Here is a 24,306-nt window from a genome sequence, read left to right as displayed (position 1 = left end):
GGTCGCCCATTGTGCTGTGCCACTGCCGCAGGCCTGGCTGCTCCGTGCTTCTGAGCCCAGCACCCAACCACAGCAGAGCCCCGTGGGTCTCTGCACTGCTTTGTCTCTCAGGAATAATGCAACCTCTGCTACAGCATCCACCCTGCATCCTCCAGCTGGGAAGTCTGCTCAGAGATCCCAGGAACCCCCACGCCAAGGGCAGGAAGCTGCGGGCGTCCAGAGGGATTTGCAGTCCATGCCTCTGTCCCACTGTCACTAACAACCCTGGCAGAGACAGGGCTACAGGCACGAATTCAGCTCCCCCCTTTCCTCTCCCATCACAGTGGAAGTCTCCCACTGCAGGACTCTTCTGAGCAGAGCACTGCTGGGGGCAGGAGAGCACTCAGACGGTGCCTGGCCCCAAGACGGGCACCACCCCCACCCACAGCACCCCCACATGCACAAACAGCCTCAGATCAGCCAGGCCCTGGCACCCCCACCCACGGCCCCCATCTGTGGCACCTTGGCAGGCATGGACAGGACTCTGGTTCCCCTTCAGCGAGCCCAATTACAACTTGCTCCTCCTTTCAGTCCTCCTTACGTGGAAAAACAACTCCAGGAGAGAGGGAAAGACAAGACTTTGCTCATCCCTCTGGATGACCTCCATGCATGGTGGGCGACGTCGTCCACCCCTAGTCGTGGCATGGCTCTCACGAGTCAGTTTGATTGCTGGGCATTGCTCCATGTCCACGCCATGGATGACACTCTTTGGGAAGTCTCTGGCACTTAGTCAACCAAGGGAGTTACAAAAACATATCAGTGTGCACACATGAGACCTTCTCAGTCGTTTTCCTACAGCTACAGAAGAATCCCTCATCCCTGGCATGACAGGACAGTTGATGGCTTTGGTGAGAACAATTTAAGGCAACTGCTATTTTATAGGAAGAAGAGAAGGAGGCTGAAGTGCAGAAACCCTGGCTTTTCCTGGGGAGATCACAGAGGCCAGCCACAGCCTGGGAGCAGAGAGACTGCACTCATCTTCAGGCACTTTTGTTTAAGGTTGATGTTTGCAGTGCAACCTCAGGATCTCAAGTCCTCCTCTTGGGTGCTTCCAGGTGGCTGAGATTTAATCCCTGCCAAGGTCTGTGGTCTCCATCAGCAGCAATGCCTGTGCCAGACACAAAGGAACAGGAGTCAAGGAGGAGCAAAGCACACCACCAATACATGATTCTGGCTGTGCAAGATGAGTGGGGACTAAGGACACAGCAGAAAGCAGTGTGCAGGGGAACCCTTCTATGCCCCAGGAAGCCAGCCTGACACCTTCATGGGGGCTTAGGAGGTACCTCTCACAATATGTTCACATGAAGCCCAAGAGTCAGGTTCAGCCTTGTTAGGGTTTGGGGTCTTTTTTTTTGCAATATTTGAGCCCAAGGCAACAAAAATCTTGTGCAAACCCATGACACATTCCTGTGTGCAGGAACCTGACTGGCACAAGAAATCTCACAAGGTTTTATTGCCACCAAATCCAAATGCAGACCCTCATCCCAATTCCAGTGGAAGTCACATGCAAACTCCAGCTTAACCTTAGTCAGGCATCTCAGCTCATATTTACCTTTGGTAACACAACTATATAACGACTGTGGCAGAATTAACACTGGTGCCAATTTCAGAGTTTCACATTTTCTTTGTGTTCCTGCCTCTTGCTATGCTGAGTGCCACAACATACTGCACAAGGAACCTGGCAGCAGTGCCATGGAAGACCAAACTGGAGATGGTTCTTGCAGCTCATTTGCAGAAAACATCTAAAATTTACCATCACACAATCTTGCACTGGAAGTCTACGTGAAATTATGTCCACCCAACTTGGAAGGCAAATCTATACCACGGGAATGCATCTGCTTGACACAGCTCAGTCTTTTAATTCTGAGGAAGTGATTTTAGGAAAAGACTTGAGAACTACCCACTGAAACTACTCCACAAACCTCTCTTAGAACAGACAAGATCTTACTGAGAATCTCAACACTCAGTGCAAGGCAACTGCATCTACTGAGGTAATGTCCATGCATTTTTCTCACAGGTGAATGATTTGTGGTGGCAGTAAGGCCAATCAACCCCAAAACACTCACAGTGAGATCCCCCTGCTTGTCTTACCTTGTCTGAGGGGCACATCATGTCAGAAAATGGACAAACAGGATGGCCAGACCAATGTTCAGTAGGATGACCATGCAGATCACAATTGTGTTAGGTCCCTGAAGGAAAAACCCAAAACACAGCATTACACACCACAGCTGCAGGCAGGGATGCAGACACAAATTAATTCTGCTGTTCACAACCACCAGAACCATCCCCTCCCAACTCAGATTAATCTGGCATTTACCCAGTCTCAGACTAGTTGAATATCAATCAATCCATACTTCTACTTCTTCCCCACAAATTCATTCTAAGGAGGCTAAATCAGGCTGCTTCTGAGGCTAAAGCAGATTAAAGGAGACCCCAACTGCAGGCACACAAACTGCCAAGCCCATACCAAACTGCTCCTCCCAACTCCTTTGCCCCCCACCTCACCCACGTTTCTAATTTGCCATTTTTCACCTCACGATGTGCCCCTACTTGAAAAAAAAGGGGAAAAAAAGTAAAAGAAACAGGTAACAAAGAAACCCCACTCAGTTTCCCCCTGTCCTATATTTCCTTCTCCAAATTCCCAGATCCATGCTCGCAGCTAAAGCAGAAAATGTAAAAAAATTAATCAGAAAATGCTCCTTTCCCTCAAATTTTGAAAGAGGGATGCATTCGAAAGTGTGTCTGTCGTGGTGCAGAGAGGAAAATAATCCGGGGATTATGAACGGGGGTGGGAATAGCACCGGGCTGGGAAAGCGGGAGAGAGGAACCCAAACCCCTCCTCCGGCCGGCTTTGGGATCCCGAAAAGAGCCTCCGGGGTTTCTGCAGCCCCGAGGCCGTGGGCTCTGCATCCCTTTGGGCCAATCCGCACCTCCTAGAGAAAAATAAACCCACAAAAAGCCACAGATGCCTCCCAGGGGTGCCTGGCGGGCTGCCCCACGTTACCTCTTCGCCGTCCTCAGCCTCCCGCGCTACCACCGCCGTGGCCGGGCTCCGCTTGGCCCCCGCCTTGTGCTCCGTGCGCACCAGCGCCCTGACCTCAGTCTTCTTGTTGATAGCGGGCTCGGCCCGGCCGGCTGCCCTGCGCTCGGGGCTGGGGCGCTGCTTCAGCTCCTTTGGCCGGGGCGGCTCCGGCTTGGCCTCCGCCCTGGCCTCTGCCCTGGCCGTCGGCTTCTCCTCCCGATTCTGCGGCGGGGTGGAGGTGCCCCCGCGGTGCTCCGGGGAGGGCGACTCGGGCTCGGGGAGCGGCTCCTCCTCATAGTCCTCGGCGGGGGAGACCGGGGAGGTCCGAACGGCGTAGCTGTGGTAGCCCTTGACGACATCCACGTCGGGGTCCTGCGCCATACGCTGCAGCGGGCCGATCTCCATCTGCTCGGCGGGGCGAGTCCAGCCCCTCGAAGCTGGCCGGCTCTCGCCCTCGGGGGGCGCGGGGCTGCCGCCGCCCGCCCTGCCGCCCGCCTCTGCCCAGCTGCCCGGACGGAGGGCACCGTCCTGGCGAGGGGCCGCCTTCGCCCGCTTGGCCTCGGGCGGGGTGGCGGCGGGGCTGGGGGCCGGGCTGCCGTCGCGCCGGGCTTCGTCCTGCTCGTGGAGCTGGGGGCTCTCAGGGGGCGTGGGGGGCGGCGGGGCGCCCGCCGGCCGCGGAGACTCCTCTTCCATGTTGACGGCGTGCTCCTGGTTCTCGATGATCTCCTGCAGCAGCTTGCGCTTCTGGTACTCGGGGCCTGGGGAGACAGAAGCTGGGGTGAGAAGCTGCCCCGACGCCGCAGGGACGTCAGCCCCGCTCCAGCGCCCTGCCAGCAGCGTGCCGCTGGTCCGACGGGTTTGGGTACAGCTGCGGGAGAGCCCAGGTAGGGTGAGGAGGTCCTCCCAGTCCGGAGGATGCTTCCATAAGGGATGCCCTCCAGGAGCAGTCGGAGGTTCTGAGCCCTGTCCCAAGCTGTCCAGCTGGGAAGAGCTGGAGGAGCAGGCAGGTAGCTACACATGGTGGTAAAGAAACACTGAAAATCTGCAGCCCAACTTTTTGTGATCACACAGATGAGTTATTCTGGGGCTAAAGTGGGTCCAGCTCTCATCCAACTTTTTAGTGTTTTTTTTTTGTTTGGTTTTTTTTTTTTTTTTAATGTCTGAGAAAGCCTTCAATGTTGCTTCTTTGATGACTAATAGCGTAGACAACTTCACAAGTGGTAACAGGGGATGCCCAGCCTCTTTGGGAAAGGCAACATCCCCAAGTGATCTGCCTGTCATGCCTCACAATAGGAAAAGCCCGCTGCTTATGCATGGAGTGGGGCTGGTGGCTTCACAGCCCTCCTGCCTGCACTGAGCCCCACAACAGCAGCAAGAGTACCTGGCACCATCACACCAGGTGTCTCATGCCTTCATTCTGGCCTCATGTCCCATGATGACTGCTAAGAGCTGTTATCTATCACCAGTGTTGCCCTTCCTTCAATTATTCACCTATCGTTACATCTTTACTTCTTGTGAACTTTAGGCCATGCTTGCAAAGCAAATTGCAGCCCACCAAGGGTTTGGAGAAATCAGCCAGAGCCTGACACCAAAGCTATCCATCATGTTGAGCAGCTGGCTGAGCAAAATCCACCACTGAACAACTGGGAATATCTTTTGGAATAACCCTGAACAGTGCTCTGCATGCTGGGACCCACGCTGGGACAGGAGTCCCTGCATGTCATTACAATTCTTATAGCAAGTGAGAACAAGAGAAGCATGCACCTTATGGGCAGCATGAGGTCACCAAGCAGGGTTTTTTTTTTACAGCAAAGCACCTTCTTTTCAAAGTGGCTTTGGCCTCATTCTGCTGAATCCAAGCAATGCTGAGGCAGTGCAGGCTGACAGGGCTTGCTCTGTGTTCCTTGAATGGAGCCTGTAGCCATGCTGTCCCCAGCTGCCTTGTGGTTCCTCCCCTCATCTCCTCTGCCCTCAGGACTTGAGCCTGGTTGGGAAATTGGGCTTGCTGCTCTTTCCCCCTAATGGATCAGCAGATTTGTACACTGCTACCTCCTGCCCATGCAGGCAGTGCCTGCTCAGAGGGGGCAGTGGGGAGAAAGCAGGCACTGCTTTTATCTGCTCTGCCCTGCCTGCACTCTCCTGTCAATCAGCAGGCAACCCATTCAGGGCCATTTATTTCTGGCTGCAAGTGGATTATTTGGAAGCCACTTCAACAGTTGTTCAGACTCCTTAAAATAGGCTGATTGCAACTCCTTGCTCTCTCCTGCTGTTTTATTCTCCTCCTAAATAATTCACACCAAAAAAAAAAACCCAACTGCCTGCAGGGCACCTCACAGCTCCCATGCTCCTTCCTCACCTCCCCACCTTCACCTCCCAGAATGACATTTCAGCAAGGGCTTTGGCTTACACCCCTGTCCTCTAAGCTGCTTGGGTTGATATAAACGAAGCTCAGTGCTCAGTACTTATTAGAGATAGGAGGCTTGCTGAGACTGCCCTGTGCCAGACATTGTAGGGTCTGCTGCCAGGACAGCAGGGGGAAAGGTGGTCACAAAACCCTGCCAGGCTGTCCTGGCTGTGTGACCAGCAGCTCCAAGTCCTAATAAAATCCAAGGGTGAACTTTAGTCTCTTTGGTGCTGGACAGTGAGTAATGCAGGAAGAGACATTTTCCCTGGTTGTGCACTTAGGGAATTTAGAGGAATCATAGAAGAAAAATGCAGCAGCAGCTCAGAAGGCCACTGAGAGAGGCCAGGACCAAGAGAAGCCCTGGATAAAAGCAGTGAGAGGATTCAGCTCCCGAGGAGCCAGGAGGAGAGGCCAGGCTGGTTCAGGCATTTTGCAGAGACTATTTCAATTGTCTCATTCAATTGCCATGGATGGAAAAAAGGAATCTAGCTGGACGTCAAAAATCTCCCATCAGGAATTCCAGTTTCCTTTGCTTCTGTGCTATAAATACCCCAGTGTGCAAAGGGTGAGTGTGGAGCTGTGAGTGGCAGCTGGAGGCTTATGTGGAGATCAAGCAACATTTAGCTATTGTTAAGTGAAGTGCCACACGCTGGCTCATGCCTGTGCCCAGGCTCTGTGCTGCTTCCCCACTCAAAGCCAGCTCCCAGGCCTCCCTGTGCAGTGGGGAGGAAGGGGCAGTCCTCTAGCACCACATCCCCAACTGGTAGGTGCAGGGCAAGATGGTGGAGTACAAGGAATTGGGCAAATCTGTCAGCATGACTCTTCCTGGCCAAGTGCCAGGTATGAACCATCCTCCTTTCCTGTTGTGTGCCCTGAGTCAGGGTGTGGTATTGGACACCCTCAGGCACCAAAGTCAGAGCAGGAGCAGGCAGCAGGTTTTGTTGAGCAGGAGTCAGCCTTTGGCTTCTACCCCCAGTTGTGCCACTGTGATGGTCCCTTGTGATCCTGCTTCAGCAGGGCATTTGTTCCAGGTGACAAAGCCAGATAACAGGAAAGACAGCATAAAAATGCAGGCATTTGGTTCCTTGTTTTTTGCTCTGTTATCTCCTTCCCTCTCTGGAAAGGGAGGCTTTCCAGCAAGAGCACATCTGTAGCTAACACAGTCTAGGGAAAGGTAATGGCATTCACAATGCTGCCTCTACTATTACACCCCCTATCTACTAATCCCTCAGTGCTCAGTGTCACAGAAGGAACCCCCCAAGTGATTCCCAGCCAAATAATCAGCAGTGATGCTAACAAATAAACAGGGAATCAGGAAGCAGGATTTTGCATTAGTGACTTTCCTATAGGCTATTACAGCCCCTAATTAGCTGAGTCTGATGGTCCTCTGGAGCAGTGTGGGGCCCCACAGGACACAGGCTTGTGAGTCAACGTGCAAAGCTGCTCCAAGAAAAAGCCATGAGGGATTTATCTACAGGAGTGCTGCAAACAGACCTGAGCTCACTGCCTGCTCTGCCTGGTCTGGGGAGGGCTTCAGTGTGTGGGGAGCACGAGGGGAAGTCGAGGGACTGCAGATTTTTCATCCAGGCTGCAGTAACAAGTTCCAGCACATAAAAGAATGGTGTAAGGAGGACAGCAAATCATCCAGGGCAGGGGGCTGGCTGAACTTGCATGAAAGAGGATTAAGGAAAGTAACTCATGGAGTTACAAAGCTGGTGAAGCATTTCAACCAACAGATCATAGAATCATAGAATTGTCAGGGTTGTAAGGGACTTCAGGGATCATCTAGTTCCACCCCCCCTGCCATGGGCAGGGACACCTCACACTAGATTAGGTTGCCACACTAGATTACCTGGCCTTAAAAACTTCCAGGGATGAGGCTTCTACCACCTCCCTGGGCAACCTGTTCCAGTGTCTTACCACCCTCATGGTGAAGAATTTCTTCCTAACATCCAATCTGAATCGACCCATTTCTATTTTTGTTCCATTCCCCCCAGTCCTATAATTACCTGGCACCCTAAAAAGTCCCTCACCAGCTTTCTTGTAGGCCCCCTTCAGATACTGGAAGGCCACAATAAGGTCTCCTCAGAGCCTTCTCTTCTCCAGACTGATTAGTCCCAAGACTGCCCAAGGAAACTGCAAAATCCCTCTCAGAAGATGCCCCTGGTCTTACCTGGCTGGTAGAAGTCTGGAGAGAGCTCCCTGGCCATCATTCTGGCTATGCCTGATTCATTGTTGGCTGCTTGAGCTGCCTGCTCAGACCCTTCAGCTTTGGCTTTGGCATGAGCTGTTCTGCAGAGAGAAGAGGGGACACCAGTGAGTAATGAGAGCCAAAACTGTCCCAGTCTGAGCAGTGGATCTTGTCCATCAACAAAATTAAATCAGCACACTCAAGTGCTTGCCCACTTGACCCAGAACCCTCATATTTGAGGGGAAAAGACCATATTTTCTATAAGCTGCTTAAGGCTAAGTTGTGAAGGTTGCAGGTTGCCATGGGAGGGAGCAGCCAGGTGCATCTGCAAGCAGGAGCACGTTCAGGTGTTGCACTGCCAAACAGACTGGCTGCCACCCTGTGAACCACTGAAAACAGGGCTCAGAGGAAAGCCTTAAGCATCACTTGGAGCACAGGGGCAATAACAGGATGGGTGAACACCACTGTGCTGTCACCAGCCCTGAGCTGCTGCACCTGGCCAGAGGCAGCCTGCCCCTCCCCAGTGCACTGGACAAGTTTTACCCCAAATGTCTCTCCCAAAGCAAATAGACATTGTCCAAGGGGCTCCTTCAGCCATCACAGCCTGGGGAGCTGCTCTCAGCAATGCTAGGAGAGGCAGAGCCATTGCTGTGCTCTCAGCTTGGCTTTCTGAGTGTTCTCCTCTGCCTCCCAGCAGACCTCCTTGCTCCACAGGGCTATCAGAGCGATTCCTCTGCCCGGCTGTCGTATTCCTTGCATGCCTCACACTCGGGGCCCTGTGATCTTCATGCTAAAAGCAGGGCTGGCTTTACAGCCCAGCTGCTGGCAGTCTGGGAAGGAGCTGACTTCAAACAGCAAAGTGGAACCTTGAAAATAAGGAGCGTGAAGCACCATGGTTCAGCTGCTTTGCTCCAGCAGGGGCTTGCAGAGAGCTGCTTTCCCTGTGCTCTCACTGGCACATTTGCTGAGGCTCCCCACATCTCCCTTGCTGCCCATGATGAAGCATCTACTGCTGCACGTGCAAACCCACATATTTGTGTGTGGAGAGTGAGATAAGCACTAAGCAGCCCTCAAATACCACTCCTTTCGTGTGGTCTTTGGGTGTCTGATGAGCCCTTTTCAGACTCAGGTTGGTATGTGGTCACGTTTTAGCTCAGAATAAGGAAAAATGAAGTTCTCATCCCTGCAGTGAACATATTCCAGAGGAATTTTTGGATTGTCAGTCCTGAAATCCAGATGATTCTTTCCCATGAAAGTGAGAGGCATTCCACATGCAAGACAAGCTTTCCTCTGAATGCAGTGAAAAGGTGATAGGAATGCTGTCCTGAAACCCTTGGGAGGTGGAAGATAAATATGTACAGATACATCCATAGACACCCACCCCATTTGGAGTAGCTGTGGGGAAAGAACTAAAGGTAGGGCATTAATCCCAACTGATAGAGGCCACAGTGTGACTTGATGGGGAGACAAAAACACTGCTCAGTGCCCTGTGATAGAGAGCAGGGTGTGGAGCTGCTGTGGCTCAGCCTGGCTCTCCCTGGGATGACACAGAGCCATGATTCACCTCCTTGCCCACACTCACTCCTTATCTCCCCACTTTCTCTGCAGGCTGAGCTGCTTGGGATTGCTGTCATTCCTGGTCTTTTTATCCAAAACTATTACAACTCCTGAAAAACCCAGAGACAAGACAGGATGAGACAGAAAGCAGCAATTTTAAGCCTCTGCTCGCAAGCAGGAGGTCTGAGGAAGCTCTGAACAGAGAAAGCACCTCCTTTTTTGGTAGCATGTAATCAGTGTGATTAATTCCACTAAAATCTGGCAGGGGCCAAAGGGGATGTTTCTGTGCTCTCCATGCCTGGGGGATCAGAGCAGGCTGGGTGTGCTGAGCATGGGGCACACAGCCTGCCCGGCGCCAGCCCCAGGAAGAAGCTTGTGAAGCTTCACCCTGGCAGGATGTGTTCCCACTCCTGGCTTTGTCCTCGTGCTCTTGGAGGACCACAGGGTGACAAAATCCTCCCTTTAGGCTGCTCACTGAGCCAGGCAGAGGCTATCCCAGCCACTTCCCATCCAGACAACTAGCCAGCTGGCCCCAGCTGGGGGAGCAACAGGCAGTTCCACACCAGTGAATGGATGGTTCCTAAAGGTGGCTTCCAAAAGAGTAGTCTGGAAGTGGACTGCATGCAGGGTCTGCTCCCTCCTCTAGTAAGGACCGAGCCAGACTCAGGCCAATGTGTTACCAAATGGGTGTAGATGGCTCCTGCATGCTCTGCTCTCCCCCAGCATCTGGGCCCAAGGCAAAGGAACATCCTTGGGGTGTTGGAAGGGCCAAGATAGTTCCTAATATGCTCTTCTCTGCTGGAGATTTCCTTTTCTCTAGAGAAACTGCTGGATGCTATCTGGCTGGTGCACAGGGCTTGAGTGAGGCAGTTCCTGCAGGTAAAGAGATGGTGAGGCCAGGAAACCCCCAAGCTGGCTTGCAGAGGCTGTGGTGAGGGTCTGAGCCATGGCTGTGAGATGCCATGGCCCCAAGGGAAGCAGGGCTCCACAATGAGCCCTCCTGGGCACAGAGGGGCATGAGGCCAGGGAGGCCATGGGGCAGCTCCTGAGCTCCATGCATGGAGCTGTGACAGTGAGCTGAGCAGCACAGCTCTGGGATCCTCACTGCGCTGGGGATGTGAGCTGCAGGCCAGCAGTCTCCTGGCTCAGCAGGGATACACCTGACCTCTTCTCCTGTCCCCCTTGCTTGCAAAGTCATCCAGAAGTGTTCGATTTGGGGGGGACTAAGATCAACACAGCTGCAGCTTCACATCTGGCAGCTGCAGCACACCACATGTTGACCCTGCTGGCACCCCCTGAGGCTGTGGCACAAGGCAGAGCACTGCTCTCTCCAGCCAGCAGCCTGGCCCTAGCAGGGATGCTGGTGTCCTATGCTGGGGTCCTCCATTGCTGAGATCATTTATTAGAGCAGCAGCCAGCTGATGAACACGTGGCTCAAGACTCAGCATGGTGTTTTAGGAGCATCTCTCCTGGCTGTGCCACACATCCCCAGAGCACCAAGGGAAGGCACTGCTGCTCCCAGCCTCCAGAAAGCCACACTGAGCGTTCAGCCATACTGTGATAAAACATGGAACTTGCCTAGAGTATTTCTGAATGTATTTATCCACAGGGCTGCAGAAAGCAGCCTGTGCAAAACCAGCGGAGGAGAAAACCTGGAGCAGGAGGAGGTCAGGGTGAAGCTGAAACAGAGGCCCATGGATCTTATAGCACTCAGCAGCAGAATTCAAAAGCCCTTTTTCAAGGCAGTGCTGGAAAATGAGCCATGAGGATTAATCACATCCAGGGGCAATAAACAAAGAGGGGCCTTCACAAACCAACATCAGTTCCCCATGACACAGCACTGCCCTGGGTGAGTGCTTCCCAGTTTCACCCTGAGCAATCTCCCCAGGCAGCACTGGTAAAAATAGCTGGGGTGAATTCTTTGCAAGCAGGAGCAGCAGCCCTGCTGCAGGCGAGGGGAGGTATGCAGGCAATGCCTGCAGCCCCCAGCCCAGCCTCCCTGCCTCCCAGTAGCGCCACTTGGGTCACAGCTTCACACTCTAGCTGGACAGGTGGGGGAGGCAGGGTTAAATGTTTTATTTGCTCCTCTGGCACAGCTCTAATGCTTTAATTGCTTCTGTACTAGTGCAGGACAGAGCAGCACCGCTCCTGCCCTTCCTGGCCACCTCTGGAGATCACTGCCCCAGTCTGAAACACCCTGGGGACACAGGAGCTGCAGCTGAGCACCCTGCTAACAGGCGAGCCCCGGAGCCCAGGCAGCACACCCAGATCTTTGGACAGTTTCTGCAGTACTGCACATCCATGTTGGATTAGACTGTAAATGAAACTGGAATTAGCAGGGAATACTGCAAATACCAGACGGGGCTGGGGCACCTGCAGGTGCAGCCATGACCTTGTGGCTAGAAATAGGGGAAGAGCTCAGCTCTCCTCCTGGGCTGCTGCACATTTGCTTATTAAGGGAAAGACAGACCTGCCCAGCACTGGCCCTCCTTCTCTGAGCTCTCCTTCCTCCCACTGATTCTGCAAACCCCAAGCAAGGATGAACTGTACACCTTTTCCTTGCTATTCTTCATAGCATGAGATGCTAAAAGGCCATTAACCAAATCAGCTCAGCAGTCCGCTCTAAAAAGGGAGGATCCTTGTGGTCCCTTCCAACCCTGACTGATTCTATGATTCTATGATTTCTGCTAAACTCCTGGCTATCAGAAACTGGCTTTTCCATCTCCAGGCAAATCCCTGCTCCAGCATCCAGCAGGAATCATTTTGTCCCTCTGGAGAGCCTTAAGATAACTGTTTGTCTTGGCAAGAACATTTACAGCACTCAGAGGGGCAGAGGGAAAGCTGCAGAAGTTTTTGCTGATGGCAACAGGGTCCCATTGTTCACATTGCACAAGAACATACAGACCTGTGCTGGGGGCTGCACAAGGTCACTTTTAAAGCCCCTTCCAGCCTGAACCATTCTGCGATTCTATGGCCTGACCATGACAGACAGTTCATGGCTTCTCTGTTTTCCACACTGTGTTTGGACTTGTGTCACCTCTGCAGCAGGAGCATCGCTTTCTGCCTGCCCTCACAAAATCCATCTCATTTGTGCCTCTCCCCCTGTCTCCATGTGCATGCAGATACCAGCAGAGCTCTGCCAGTAACCAGCCCATGGGACCGAATATTCTCTTTCAGCCCATCTCTTGTGCCACTTTCCCTGTCCACAGACAAACCTATCTGTGTCTGCCCCATGGGTGTCCTGCCCTGAGAGCCAGCTGTACTTTTGACCTTCCTTTTGCTCCAGCATTCATGTGCACCTTCTCATTCAGCTTAGACCCTGACATCCCTGGGGTGCCTGAGTCTTTGCTGGTTTACGTTGTGGACTCTGCAGCGGCAAGGTGTGACCTAAATTGTAACATAAGCATAAACCATCCTCCTCAACCAGCTCCTAAAGCAAACACTTCCCTATCACTGTCAAAGAAATCCCCAGAGAGAAGCCATCCTGCCCTTGCAGAGCTGCTCTCCAGCCTCCCTTCCAACCAGCTCTTGAGATGCCCCAGGCTCTTCACTTCGTGGCACCAGCACTCACATGGAAGTGGTGGCACTCTGTACATGCCCAGACCACTTAGATCAGACCTTTCCTCCTTCCTTCCACAGAAAGGGCAAGAACAGGCCATTGGATCCAGACAAAAGCATCCTTTCCTGTGCAGTGCTTCAGGAGCAGAGGCCTGGCCGAGCTCCCTGCCAGCTGAGGGGCTCAGCTAGCCTCAGCTTTTGTGGTTATGTGGAGAATGTTTAAAACAGTGAAATGTCATCCTGGGCTCGAAATAGCCCTGAGCCACTTGCAGCTTTCACCAAGGGACACTTCCCCTCAGAGCACTCCAAGTGACAGCAATCTCAGACCAGGCAGATCTGCAGCTGTCTTCAGTAATATGACAACCTGCACACCCCAGCCAGTGGGAGATTTGCTCAATTAATCTTTGCCACCCTGACTGCCCCGTGGGCCCAGTGGGACCGGGTGGGCAGTTAACTATCAGGGCTTAGTCCTGCCAGCCTGCACAAGAGCCCAGGGGCTGCAATGAGCTGATGGGGCTGGCATAGACCACAGCTGCTCTCTGTTTCCTCCCCAGCCCTTGGAAGCCAGCCAGCAGCTGCCTGGGTCAGCCCTAATTGGAACAGTGCAAGCCAGAGCCTGCCAGCTCCAAGGGCTGCTGGCCACCAGTAAGGCTGGGGCCACTGTACTGGTCCCAGCTGGGCAGGGCAGGCAGCTTCTCATCCTGCCAGAACTCATCCTGCCAGCACAGCCAGACTGGAAATGTTTTGTGAGAGCATCCACAGAGACATCTTCGGAGGGATAAAGGAAGGATCTGCAGCTGACAATGGGATGACTGCCTCCTCTTCTTCCTGGTTTTTGGGTCCACTCTCCTTCGTGCTGCCCTGAGACCAGGTCCAGCACAGCCCTGGGATCATGCACAAACACCACTGATTTATTCCAACTTCCACCACACCACTTCCAAAGGGGCTCAGCTAATGTTCTGGAGACTCGTATTTAATTAGCTACCTGAGCAAGATCAAAGCAGCTGGGTTATCCCACTAAGTGCATCAAGATTTCTTCACTGCACACCCACAGCCAGGGTCATCCAGCCCTTGGTCCTCTGCATGCTCCTGCCTGTACCTGCACTGAGCAGGGACAGCTCCCTGCCCTGGCCAGGGGAATGAATTCCCACTTACAAGAAAACATCAGGGCTGCAGTAGGCATTTCTTTTGAGGGAGCCTACCCTAAGCCAGGGGCTCCTGTCCAGCCCCGAGCTCTACCACAATGCCAGCTTGTTTTACCCACTGGCCAGCCCCACCAGTGCCACACTGGGGCAGGAAGGGTGTGTTTGCTCAAGGTTGTTGAGGGCTTTCAACCACAAGTTTTAGCAACTTCTAACTCCAATTTTTTCAGATTTCAGCAATCCAAACCAAAAGAGTGAGGAACTGCACTATATGGTTTGTCTTCTTTTTCCCCAGTCAAAAAAGAAAAGCAGGAATTTTATTATCTTTTTTTTTTTTAATTATTATTATTATTGGACTTGAAAGCAGGCAGATTTCTTAAAATATTGCATTTGGCCAGAAGCCAAATTATTCATCAAAATTTACAGCAGAAGCCTTTCCCCCCAGCTCTTTCAGTCTCTTCACTGACATTCACAGATCTGAAGTCCAGGAGAAACAAGAGAGGAGCAGAGAGCCGTGGGGGCTGCCAGGCTGCTGCCCAAGCTGCAGTGTCCACATCCTCTGCACCTGCACCCAAGGCTACCACAGACATCCAGGCAGATGGGACACCAGGTCCCTCCCAGTGCTCAGGAGGCCTCGCAGGAGCAAAATGACAAAACCCGGGACTCAGGAAGCCAAAGGCAGCACCAGGATAAGCTGAAAACCTCACATCTCCTCCAGGAGGAGGGAGGGTTGCTGCGTCTCAGGCTTTAATTTTGCACTGGCCATTTCCCTCCAATATTCTCTGTCTTCCAAGATAAGCCTGTCCCACATTCCACTGCCGTGACGATAACCCCGCAGCACAGCCTGCCTGAGTCCGATGGCTTCACAGCCTGGCTCCCTGCTGTCTCAGTTCAGGCATGTGGGTGGGAGTCAAAACCTTCTGCTCCACGCAGCAGCAGACTGATTGAAGCAGGAGCTCCACGTTCCACAGCTGGTTTTGCAAGATTAAAGCCACAGTTTTGTTCTCCCTTTCTGTGTTTGTAAGTTCTTGAGAGAAGGATTCCCACAAGGCCAGAATGAGCGGCTCATCGATTCCACTTTCCCTGGGCCAGCTACCTGAGTCCTACCCATCCCTGCAACTGATGTCCTGACATCAGACTGCTTCTCTTAAGCAAGCCACAGCCTCACTAGCTTCAATCCCCAGGACCTGGGAAGCTCTGGAGAAGGCAGTTTGCTGCCCAGCAGAGGCTCTCTCCTCGGAGCTACAGAAAGTGCACAGAAAGTACAGGCTCTCTCTTACCCTAATAGGGCATGAAAGTGCCTCAAGAAATTCATGCAAGGCGAGTGGAAAACAGATAAAGCCATGCCCCCTTCTCTGGAGCCACAACACATCAGCCCAACAGGCTTGGTGGGCCAAAAATGTGTCAGGGCTGGAGCTGCAGCCAGCCTGGGCTGGGGATGAGGCCATTCTGGGACAGTGCTGAAAGAAAGGGCTGAAGATGTCACCACATCACCCATTTCACAGCACCAAATCCCTCCAGGCCACACAGCCCCACATGTAGGGGGACACATCATGGGGGTGCCACAGCTGGAGCAGGTGCTGGTCCTGGTGCTGGAGACTAGTGCTGGGACTCACTGTCCTCATGGCTGCATGTGACCAGGAACAGCAAGGGGTCCACCTGAATCCTGCAGCCTGCTCCCCACCTGGCTTCAGTGGGCAGCACAGCAAGGGTGATCTAGAAGGAGAGGTGAGCCCAAGGGCCTTTTGGGCTGAGGCAAAGACCAGGCAGCAGTTCAAAGCAGGCAATTTTTCTGCAGAGCTGGAGACTGGTGTTCTGGGGCAGCAAATCCACCACAAAACCCCAGCCCAAGCAAGCCCAAACCAGTCCTACTCACTTCTGACCACAAAGCCATAAAGACCAAGCACTGGCTTTGGGACAGGAGCTAGGTGTCCCCCATCACCAAGTGACACAAAGTCCCTGAGCTCTCAGTCCAGGGTGTGCAGAGGCTCAGGTGGAAGTGCTCCTGCTAACCAAACCACAGGTGGTTTCAACATGCCGTGGCACAAGACACCTGGGAGCTCGGAGAGAAACCCAAGCTGAAATCATCCTGGCTGTGGTGGCACAGGCCAGGCAGGTTTCCCCTTGCTGTCCCTAGGGAGGGTTGTTCTGGACAGTGACCTCGGTGTTTGCTGATAGCTCTGTGGAGGAGGCAGTGCCTGCTCAGGAGCTGCCAGGAAAAGGTCTGCACCCCTGGGCAGAGCGAGCACTGCTGGCACCAAGCACCGAGAGGAAAGTGGCAGAGTCCCAGCCCTGGGCTCCCACTGGTGCAGAAACAGATGCCAGTGACTGGCTTTCTATCAGCCAGCAGGGAGTGCAGCAAGATTATCTTCTTGATAAACACACCCAGCGCCGTGAGAAACGGCTGCTGGCAGAGCAGGACCAAGGAGGGTCCCCTCGCTGCTGTGTCCTGGCACCCAGCTATGCAGCAGCAGCCAGGCTGCCCTCATTTCTCTGCCCAGGTGCCCCCTGGCTCTCCCTGAGCCCTGTCTGTGGAAGCACTGAGATGCTCTTTGCCACTGTGGGGGCAGTAGGGCAACCAGAATACCCAGCTGTCGAGGACCTGCCCTTGGCTCCTGCCACTCGACCACCTCCAGCTGTGGCTGCGCCTTGCTCAGTGTGAGCCTCCCCCTGCACCCTATGGGGAGTCTGGCAGGATTTTAACAAAGCCAGGGTAGTCCTCCACCTGCACCCACCTATCTTTAAACCCCCAAGATGTCAGGCTATGGCAACTTCAGTGTCTGATTGCACAGCTGCAGAAATGCAGCTCCCAACTCCTGTGTCTCTTCCTGGCAAATCCTGGGATGGGAGGTGAATTGCAGCCAGTAACCCACCCGGGGCCAGGACAAGCTCTGCCCATCTCCTGGCTGCTGCTGCTTCCTCCTTGCACCCCCATCCATCACAGGGGGATGTGCAATCCCCCTGGAGCAAAGGAATCACGAAGCTGGGACAGCAGAGGACCATCAGCTGCTCTCCCAGGCAGGAAGTCCACCTGGCAGAGACTCTCTTGAACCACCACTGCTGCCTGCTCTCATGGGATGACCACGAGCATCCTGCCATCTGACCTCAGACCTAAAGGTCTGGGAACTCGCTGGGCTCCTGATGGGTCTGACAACCATGCCTCTGGCTAAAAGCCTGAGGAAAGCATATCTAACATAAACCCCTGAAACTCCTTCAGAGCAGCTTCGAGTCTGACTTAACAGACCTGAAAATCTCAGGTCCAAACTCTGGCCTCAGGCAAGCTGAGCTTCACCATCAGCCCCAAGACAGCCAAGGCCACCAACGGCCACAAGCCCAGCTCTGAACATAGACCACGCATCACCAAAAAGGTGCCTTGGGAGGACATTGCTTTCCTTGCCCATCTCCCCCACCAGCCCCATAACCCCGGAGACCCCCGGGGGCAAGGGGCTGGCTGAGGCAGAGCCCTGCCAAGGCAAGCACCTTGCCGGTGGGTAGGCGGCCGAGCTGCAGCGGTATGGGCTGCCCTGGGCCCCTCGTCTCAGCTGTCGCGCTCGGGCAGCGCTGATAACGCCCTGCTCTGCCTGCCCTTATTTAGCCAGGAGGCTCTGCTGACTCCAGCGCTTCTAGGACGTCATTCGCAGCACACAGGAGCTGCCCGGGGCCACGCCGCCTGCGCTTGCTGCAGCAGCGCCGCCGGGAATGCGGCCGGGCAGGGCAGGCTCGGGAAGCGATACACGAGCTGTCAAACACTCTCACTGCTGGAAGGCAGAGCTAAGATCTGCCCCAAAGCCACGGGTACGGACAGAAAACCAACCTGAGCTTCAAGCCAGCTCCCCCAGGAGCGGTGCCCGCACGTTGCTGCCAGGAACACGTCACCAATGCGAGTTCTGACGCCGGGCGCTCACTGCAGCGCTGCGGTGATCTGACACAGCCCAGGCTCGTTGTGATGAGATTGACCTCTGCTCTCACAGGAATTAGTGCCCAGCATTTCAGAATGCACTTGAGCAATTCTCACAGGGGCCTGTCCAGGCAGCAGCGTTGTGGGACCTCTATAGATAGCACATTAAACCTCCAAACCAAATGCAACATCGTTCATTTTCAGCTGTACTCTCCAGGCATATCCCTCTCAGCTGCACGTGGGCTTCAGGGCCAGCTTCAGAAAACAGCAGCCGTTGTGCCTCTGTTACTTTGCCTTCCTCTTGATGCTGTGACATCTGGCAGGTATTTCTGAGGTGTTGTGCACCCATCAAACAATCTCAGAGCATGGCCAGACCTGTGCCTTGCAGGACACACAGACAAGTCTCCTCATTGAGTTTGGTCCAAATCACTGGAAAGCACAACCATGTGCAGAGGCAGATGCTGATGCAGTGGGAGGGAGGTGGGATCTGCAGGATTTGCACTCATTTTGTCCCCCAAAAGCACCAGAGAGGAGAAAATCCCCTGGATGAACTGCCCAACTGCTGAGCATGAAGCCTTCAACAAATCAGAGGTTCCCCTGAAGCCAGCCCTGCTGTTCTTCTTGCATTTTGTTTTGGTTTCTCCTGAAGAGATAAAAGCTGACCACTTCCATGCCTCTCTCCCTGCTTTCAGTGGAACCACTGTCCCTATGTAACAGCAGCACCCCGACTGCTGGTTCTCCAGAGCACCCTGTTCAGCACCAGCCATGCCCAGGACACACCCAAGGCAGCTGTTACACACCTCGGGATGGGTTTTCACTGGCTTGGTGGTGGCTGTCCCCTTCTGGCAGGGGCTGGTGCAGGACAGGCCTGCCAGATGTCCTCTACCAGCTTGTCTACTGAAGCCCTGAGGAGATGATGTTCTGGCTGTGAGCCCAGGTCCTCACTGCCTTTCCCACCCACCCCAACACAGCAGAGGAACAAAGGATACAAGGGGAGGAGGCTGAGGGACATGGTGGGTGGCTTCACCTGGCACTGAAGGAGCAGCCATGTTTCAGCTCCAATAGGAATCACTTGGGATCACAGCAAGGAAAGTCCCAAGACACCAGCAGTACAGAGCACAAGCAATGGACACCATAAAGTGCCTGTTAGCCCCCATGTCCATCTGTGGTTGGTTACCCCAGGGTTGGAGCAAAGCCATCAGAGAATCACAGAGTACTTGAGGTTGGAAAAGACCTTTAAGACCATCAAGTCCAGCTGTTAATCCAGCACTGTCAAGTCCACCACTAAACCACATCCCTCAGCACCACATCTACACATTTTTCAGTGCCTCCAGGGATGGGGACTCCACCACTTCTCTGGACACCCTATTCCCAGGCTTGACACCCCAGTGGCTGCCATGCTTCAGGAGGACTTCTCCCTAGTGCCAGCAGTCTCAGGGAGAATTCATCAGACCTTAACTTCAGTACCTCCATCCTAGTAGGTGATGCCTGGTGCTGCTGATAGACGAGCTCCAGATTTCTGCCTGACATCTGAGCAGCTCCAGGGCCATTGCCTGGGGTGAGGGGCAGCTGGCTCAGCTGGCTGGGCTGTTCAGGACAGCATGACCCCATGCTAAATGATTTTCACTGAAACAATGAAAAAATGAAAAAAAAAAATTGCTGTTCCCTCATCTGGCAGTGAGGCAATGCTAGCTGTGTGCTCAGCCTCTTGCACAACAGGGAAAGCAGCTCTATTACTGACCCAGGAGGATTTGGGGGGGAGCTGAAGAGGCCAGAGCAGTGCTAATCAGGCAGGACAGGCAGCACTACTCAGGCAGGACAAGCAGCAGGGCAGGTGATAGCTGGCACTGCCCTTGGCATTGGCTGGAACACTCAAACCAAGCAGGGCAGGAGCTGCAAATTAGTCTGGTGCCTCAGACACTCTCAGCAGAGCATGGGTTGAGGAAGTTTTTCTGACCGTGGCTGACCACTATCCCTGACCATCACTGACCACAGGGCAGATGACAGGGCAGATGACAGGCAGGGTGCCCATCAGCACTGCCAGCAGCCTCCTGCCTGTTCACCCCCTGAGCTTGGGCACATGCCTGGGATTCCTGCAGTGCAACTGGCCGAGGCAGCTTGCAGAGCATGGGCTTGTTTCTGTAAAGATTTCTATCCCTAAAGAGCCTTTTATGGTGCAAAAGTGTGAAGTCTGCTCTTCTCCTGACATCTTCCCCCAGGAAGGCTCCATGTCATTATCATTCAGCTCTGTACAGGGCTTCCCTGAGTGCCAGAAGCAAAAGAAACTCCAACACCCATAACGACTGCACAGGTTGGTGAAGGTTGGTGGCTGCTGAGTGCTGCTGGTCAGTTCCCAGCAATAGCCTCACACACAGGTGTGCCACATCTTCCCCTGGCAAAGCATTCCTGTAGCTTCCAAGTCATTCCTTTCCTAAGGCACACACTAAGGCCCAGGAGAAAGGGAATGCTCCAACCCTGCTTGCAGTGACAACCTGAGGCAATGCTAACGCCAGCCCAGCCCTTTCAGAAACCACATTCACTGATTTTCACAATCTGTCTGCAATTGCTCTGTCCTGAGAGTGGAAACAGAGGCAAGGTTCAAGGCCAGGCAGAGCTGAGGTTTAGCCTAAGAACCTTCTCAAGGCAAAATCATCTGGTTCTGGAGCTCTTGAGCCCAATGCTGAGCTGAAAGGAAGAGTAAGGAGCACGAGTCAGGCTCTCAGAAGGCAGCAGGCAGAGAGAACAGCTCTGTCCAGAGTGACATACACCAGGAGTAAAGACTAGTGGAAACGCTGAGTTACAGTTTACAGGACAGAGGAGCCCGAATTCTCCTCTTGCAGCGGAGTCAGCTCAGCTGCAGGGAGGGAACCGGGGGCATCGCAGTGCCAGCGCCAGCAGCGTTCTCCTGCCCTGCCCCAGCCCCCGCACAACGGCAGGGTCTGCGAGGGGCGGGCTCCCTGCAGGAAACCGCCTTTAACGCCTTATTTCCTCCGGCTCCAAGGTTTCCTTAATAGGAAATTATTCCTTGGCCGCACTTGGGAGGGATGCAGTCCCCTGTCAGGGCAGCAGGCACATTCCAGCCCTGATGGAAAACACTGCAGACCCGCTTTTGATCCGAAGTGTAAATAGTGTATAATAAAAAGAGGTTTGTGTAAACCAGCCCTGCTCTCGGGAAGCAGCCTTTGCAGCTCCAGCCCCCTTGTTTACGGGCGCGTAGCACCACGGCCGCACGCAGCTCCCGGGCACGGCGAAGCTGGTGTCCGGCTGAGCTTGTCCTGCCAGGAGGCTCCGACGGGCCTCACGCCACCCCAGGCTGTTATTTTTATCCTAGCTGGCCCCGCGCAACATTTCAGTTGCAGTCCTGCCAGTTTCTCTCGGCTGGTCTCTCAGGCAACTGGATTCTGCTAAGAGCACACCAGCCACACTGCCTGCAAAGCTCTGGAGCAGAAATGGTCACCAGGAGAGCAAAGCTGGGGTGCCTCAGAGGACAGAACTTCTGTTAGTTCAAGCTGCGCCAGGGGAGGTTTAGGCTGGAGGTGAGGAGAAAGTTCTTCACAGAGAGAGTGGTTGGCCATTGGAATGTGCTGCCCAGGGAGGTGGTGGAGTCACCATCCCTGGAAGTGTTCAAGAGGGGATTGGACGTGGCACTTGGTGCCATGGTTTAGATTGTCATGAGGTGTAGGGTGACAGGTTGGACTCGATGATCTTTGAGGTCTCTTCCAACCTTCTTGATTCTATGATTCTATGATTCATTGATTCTATGATTCTGTAATTCCCATCTCTGCCACCACTTCCCATCTCTGCTTGGCAATGAGGTGACTGAGCAACCAAATGGAGCAAGGCAGGAGCCTGTGCAGGGCAGGGTTCTGGTGGGGAGCTGAGGTACAGCCTCGAGGTCTGTCACAACTACGTTTCTCTGAGGAAGATGAGAGCCTGATGATCTCTGGCCTCTGCCAGGCTGGCTCTGAGACTGGCAGAAATGCTGTGGGACGAGGAGTATGCTGCCAGCATAATCCAGGCACAGGCAAGGACACAAGCAGAAGGTGGTTTTCTCTTGCCCTTCCTGAGCAGACCCTGGAGCTGCGCTTTTATCTCCTCCTTCCTCTATTCCATGAGGGATGATGGAGCAATTAGCACTTTCCCACTAATTTCTAACTAATTCTGAGTGAAGCCCACTTGTCTGGTCCTAATGTACTGGGTGGTGTAGGGACAACGTGGTGCCCAGCAGTGCCTGTGTGTCTACTGGCACAAGGGGCAGCATTGCAGCAAGAGACTGCCACATGCTAAGGGCAGCCTCTCACGCCCCTGTGGCACATGTCCCCAGGCACACTGCCACTCACTCACTGATGGCTGCCATGGCCCTCTTCCCACCCCTGGGCTCTGACCAGGACAAACTGGGGGGACAAAAGAGGACAAACCCAGCTGAGTTCCCCCTGCTTCTCCCCTTCCTGGCATTGTAAAGCATCACGGGCTTTGGGATGTGGTTCTGTGCCATGTGATCAGGCTCAGCCACCCACCCTGACTCCAGTGACCACTTCCCTCATGGCAGGGACACACAAAACCTGTCTGAGGGCAGCTGGGTGCTGGGGGGCAGATGATGCTCCTCACAGAAGTTCCCTCCTTGGTTTGGTATCTGCCATAGGTCCTGCCTCCCATCTGTAGCATTCCAGCACAGCAGTGTTTGTCCGAGAGTCCATTACTCTGGGCTGCTAAAATTGAGTGACAACCCTGATGCCTCCTGTAAGCTCCCCACAGAGCCACAGTGGGGGCTGTGGAGTGAAGTTGTGCTGTGCTGCAGACCTGGCTCACCTGGGCCACATCTCACTGGCTGCTCAGGAACCTGCTGAATTTACTGTAGTCAGACCCTGCTGGTTCTCATCTTCCCTGTCAATGACTCCTAGTGGTTCCAGCAGCCTGGCATGGCCAGGGATGGGTGCTCCCCATCCCTCTAGCTCATACACTCCATTCTACTGAAGTGCTGGTGTTGGTGGCAGTTCCTCCTGGCACCTTCTGGACCAGCACTGCAGGGGGACAGGAGAGTGGGTAAGAGGGAGAACAGGTCCTGAACACCACCAAGCTACCACAGAAGCCCTTGGCCCTGCTCTGCCCATACTTAGTACAAAGAATTTAACAGAAGCTGAGTAGGGATGTGTTCGACCCCCCAACAGTGCACAGCGGGAGGCACACAGCAGAGCTCCAGAGGGACGCTTGGCTTGGGCACCACCACCGCGGGGGTCTGCACACTGGAGCCCCAAGCACCTACCTGGATGCTGCAATCTCTGACTTCTGCCGAGCGATGGCCGCAGCCCTCTGAGCCCCCTCCACGCTCCTGTCCACCTTCTGCCGGATCTTGGCGCTCTTGAGGGGTATCACGCGCTTCTTCATGCCCTTCACCAGCACGTTGTGCCGGTACTTGCCCTCCTCCTTCTTGCCGTCGGGCAGCGTGGTGCAGCCGTAGCCGTGCCGCAGGTTGTCCAGCCACTCGCCCTCGTACTTGAGCCCGCTGGAGCGCTCGCTGACACCGAAGCCGGCGCGCTTGTCGTTCTTCCATTCGCCCATGTAGGTCTCCGTGGTGGTGGCATCGATGTCCGACTCAAACGGTGGGTACTCCTCGCCCTCGGCACCCTCGCCCAGGCTGACAGTGGAGGTGGCATCGCTGGCGGCCGAGCTGATGCCGCTCTCACTCTTGAGGAAGCTGACGCGGCTCTTCTGGCTGGCCAGGGACGACTTGGACTCCGACTTCTTCAGCTTGCCCAGCAGGGAGCCCCTGCGGAAGAGCCCCCCGCCCTTCTTGGGCTTACCGGCCTCCGCATCTGCGTAGAGGCTGAGGGCGAAGCCGCCGCGGGTGATGGTGGGCGAGAGGGGCAGGCTGTCGGGGTTGGCGGCGGGGGAGTCCTGCGGCAGGGTGCCGTTGCTGTGCTCGCTGCGCAGGGAGGACAGCGACGTGCGCAGCGGGGAGCGCACCACCGAGGCCATGCCGTAGGGCACACTCTGCCGCACGCCATAGCCGTGCCGCATGCCGTTGGTGAACTGCCCCTGGTAGGTGCCTGCGGGAGAGAAGGGGCACAGGGTGAGGAGGCGGCTCGCTCCCGGCTGAGCCAGCAAAGGCAGGCGGGCTTGGGGCAGCGCTGCCTGCCCTCGGGGAGAGGAGCTCCGTGCCACCAGTGCTCGCTCAGGAGCAAAAGCAGCGGTGCCCTGGGAGCAGAGGATACCTGCCTTGAAACTGCTGCTGGCGGGTGACAACTCACTGGGAAGGAGCTGGGGTGCTAGGGAACGCTGCTGCAAACCCAAAGCCACTCGATGGACAAGTTCTGCATTAGCATCCAGAGCAGGAGGTAGCCCCACAGGGCTGGGGTTTGGGCTGTGCCAAGGGTGGTAGCAGCCCCAATGGACACACAAACTGTGGTGGCCACTCCTTGGCTCAGTGACAATCCCCTTCAGCCCATTCTGCAGTTTGTCACTCAGAGGCTGCCAGCACCAGCTCTAGACCCCTGA

The 24,306-nt window shown here is 54.5% G+C and overlaps 1 protein-coding gene across 1 annotated transcript in view; it reads right to left on the bottom strand.

Annotated features, from left to right (window-relative positions):
* Positions 1 to 2,147: 2,147 nt before the first annotated feature.
* The window catches only part of JPH2 (junctophilin 2), a 29,256-nt gene continuing 7,097 nt past the window's right edge, over positions 2,148 to 24,306 (bottom strand). The window contains exons 2-5 of the mRNA XM_054391946.1: positions 23,075 to 23,858; positions 7,639 to 7,757; positions 3,044 to 3,819; positions 2,148 to 2,228 (exon numbers count right to left, since the gene is read on the bottom strand). Of these exons, the coding sequence (XP_054247921.1) occupies positions 2,148 to 2,228; positions 3,044 to 3,819; positions 7,639 to 7,757; positions 23,075 to 23,858 (1,760 nt within the window). The remainder of the gene's footprint in view (positions 2,229 to 3,043; positions 3,820 to 7,638; positions 7,758 to 23,074; positions 23,859 to 24,306) is intronic.

Source organism: Indicator indicator, chromosome 24, assembly GCF_027791375.1.
Source record: "Indicator indicator isolate 239-I01 chromosome 24, UM_Iind_1.1, whole genome shotgun sequence".
Lineage (NCBI taxonomy): Eukaryota > Metazoa > Chordata > Aves > Piciformes > Indicatoridae > Indicator > Indicator indicator.
Note: the sequence above shows the minus strand (reverse complement) of the source record. Positions and strands in the feature narration are given on the sequence as shown.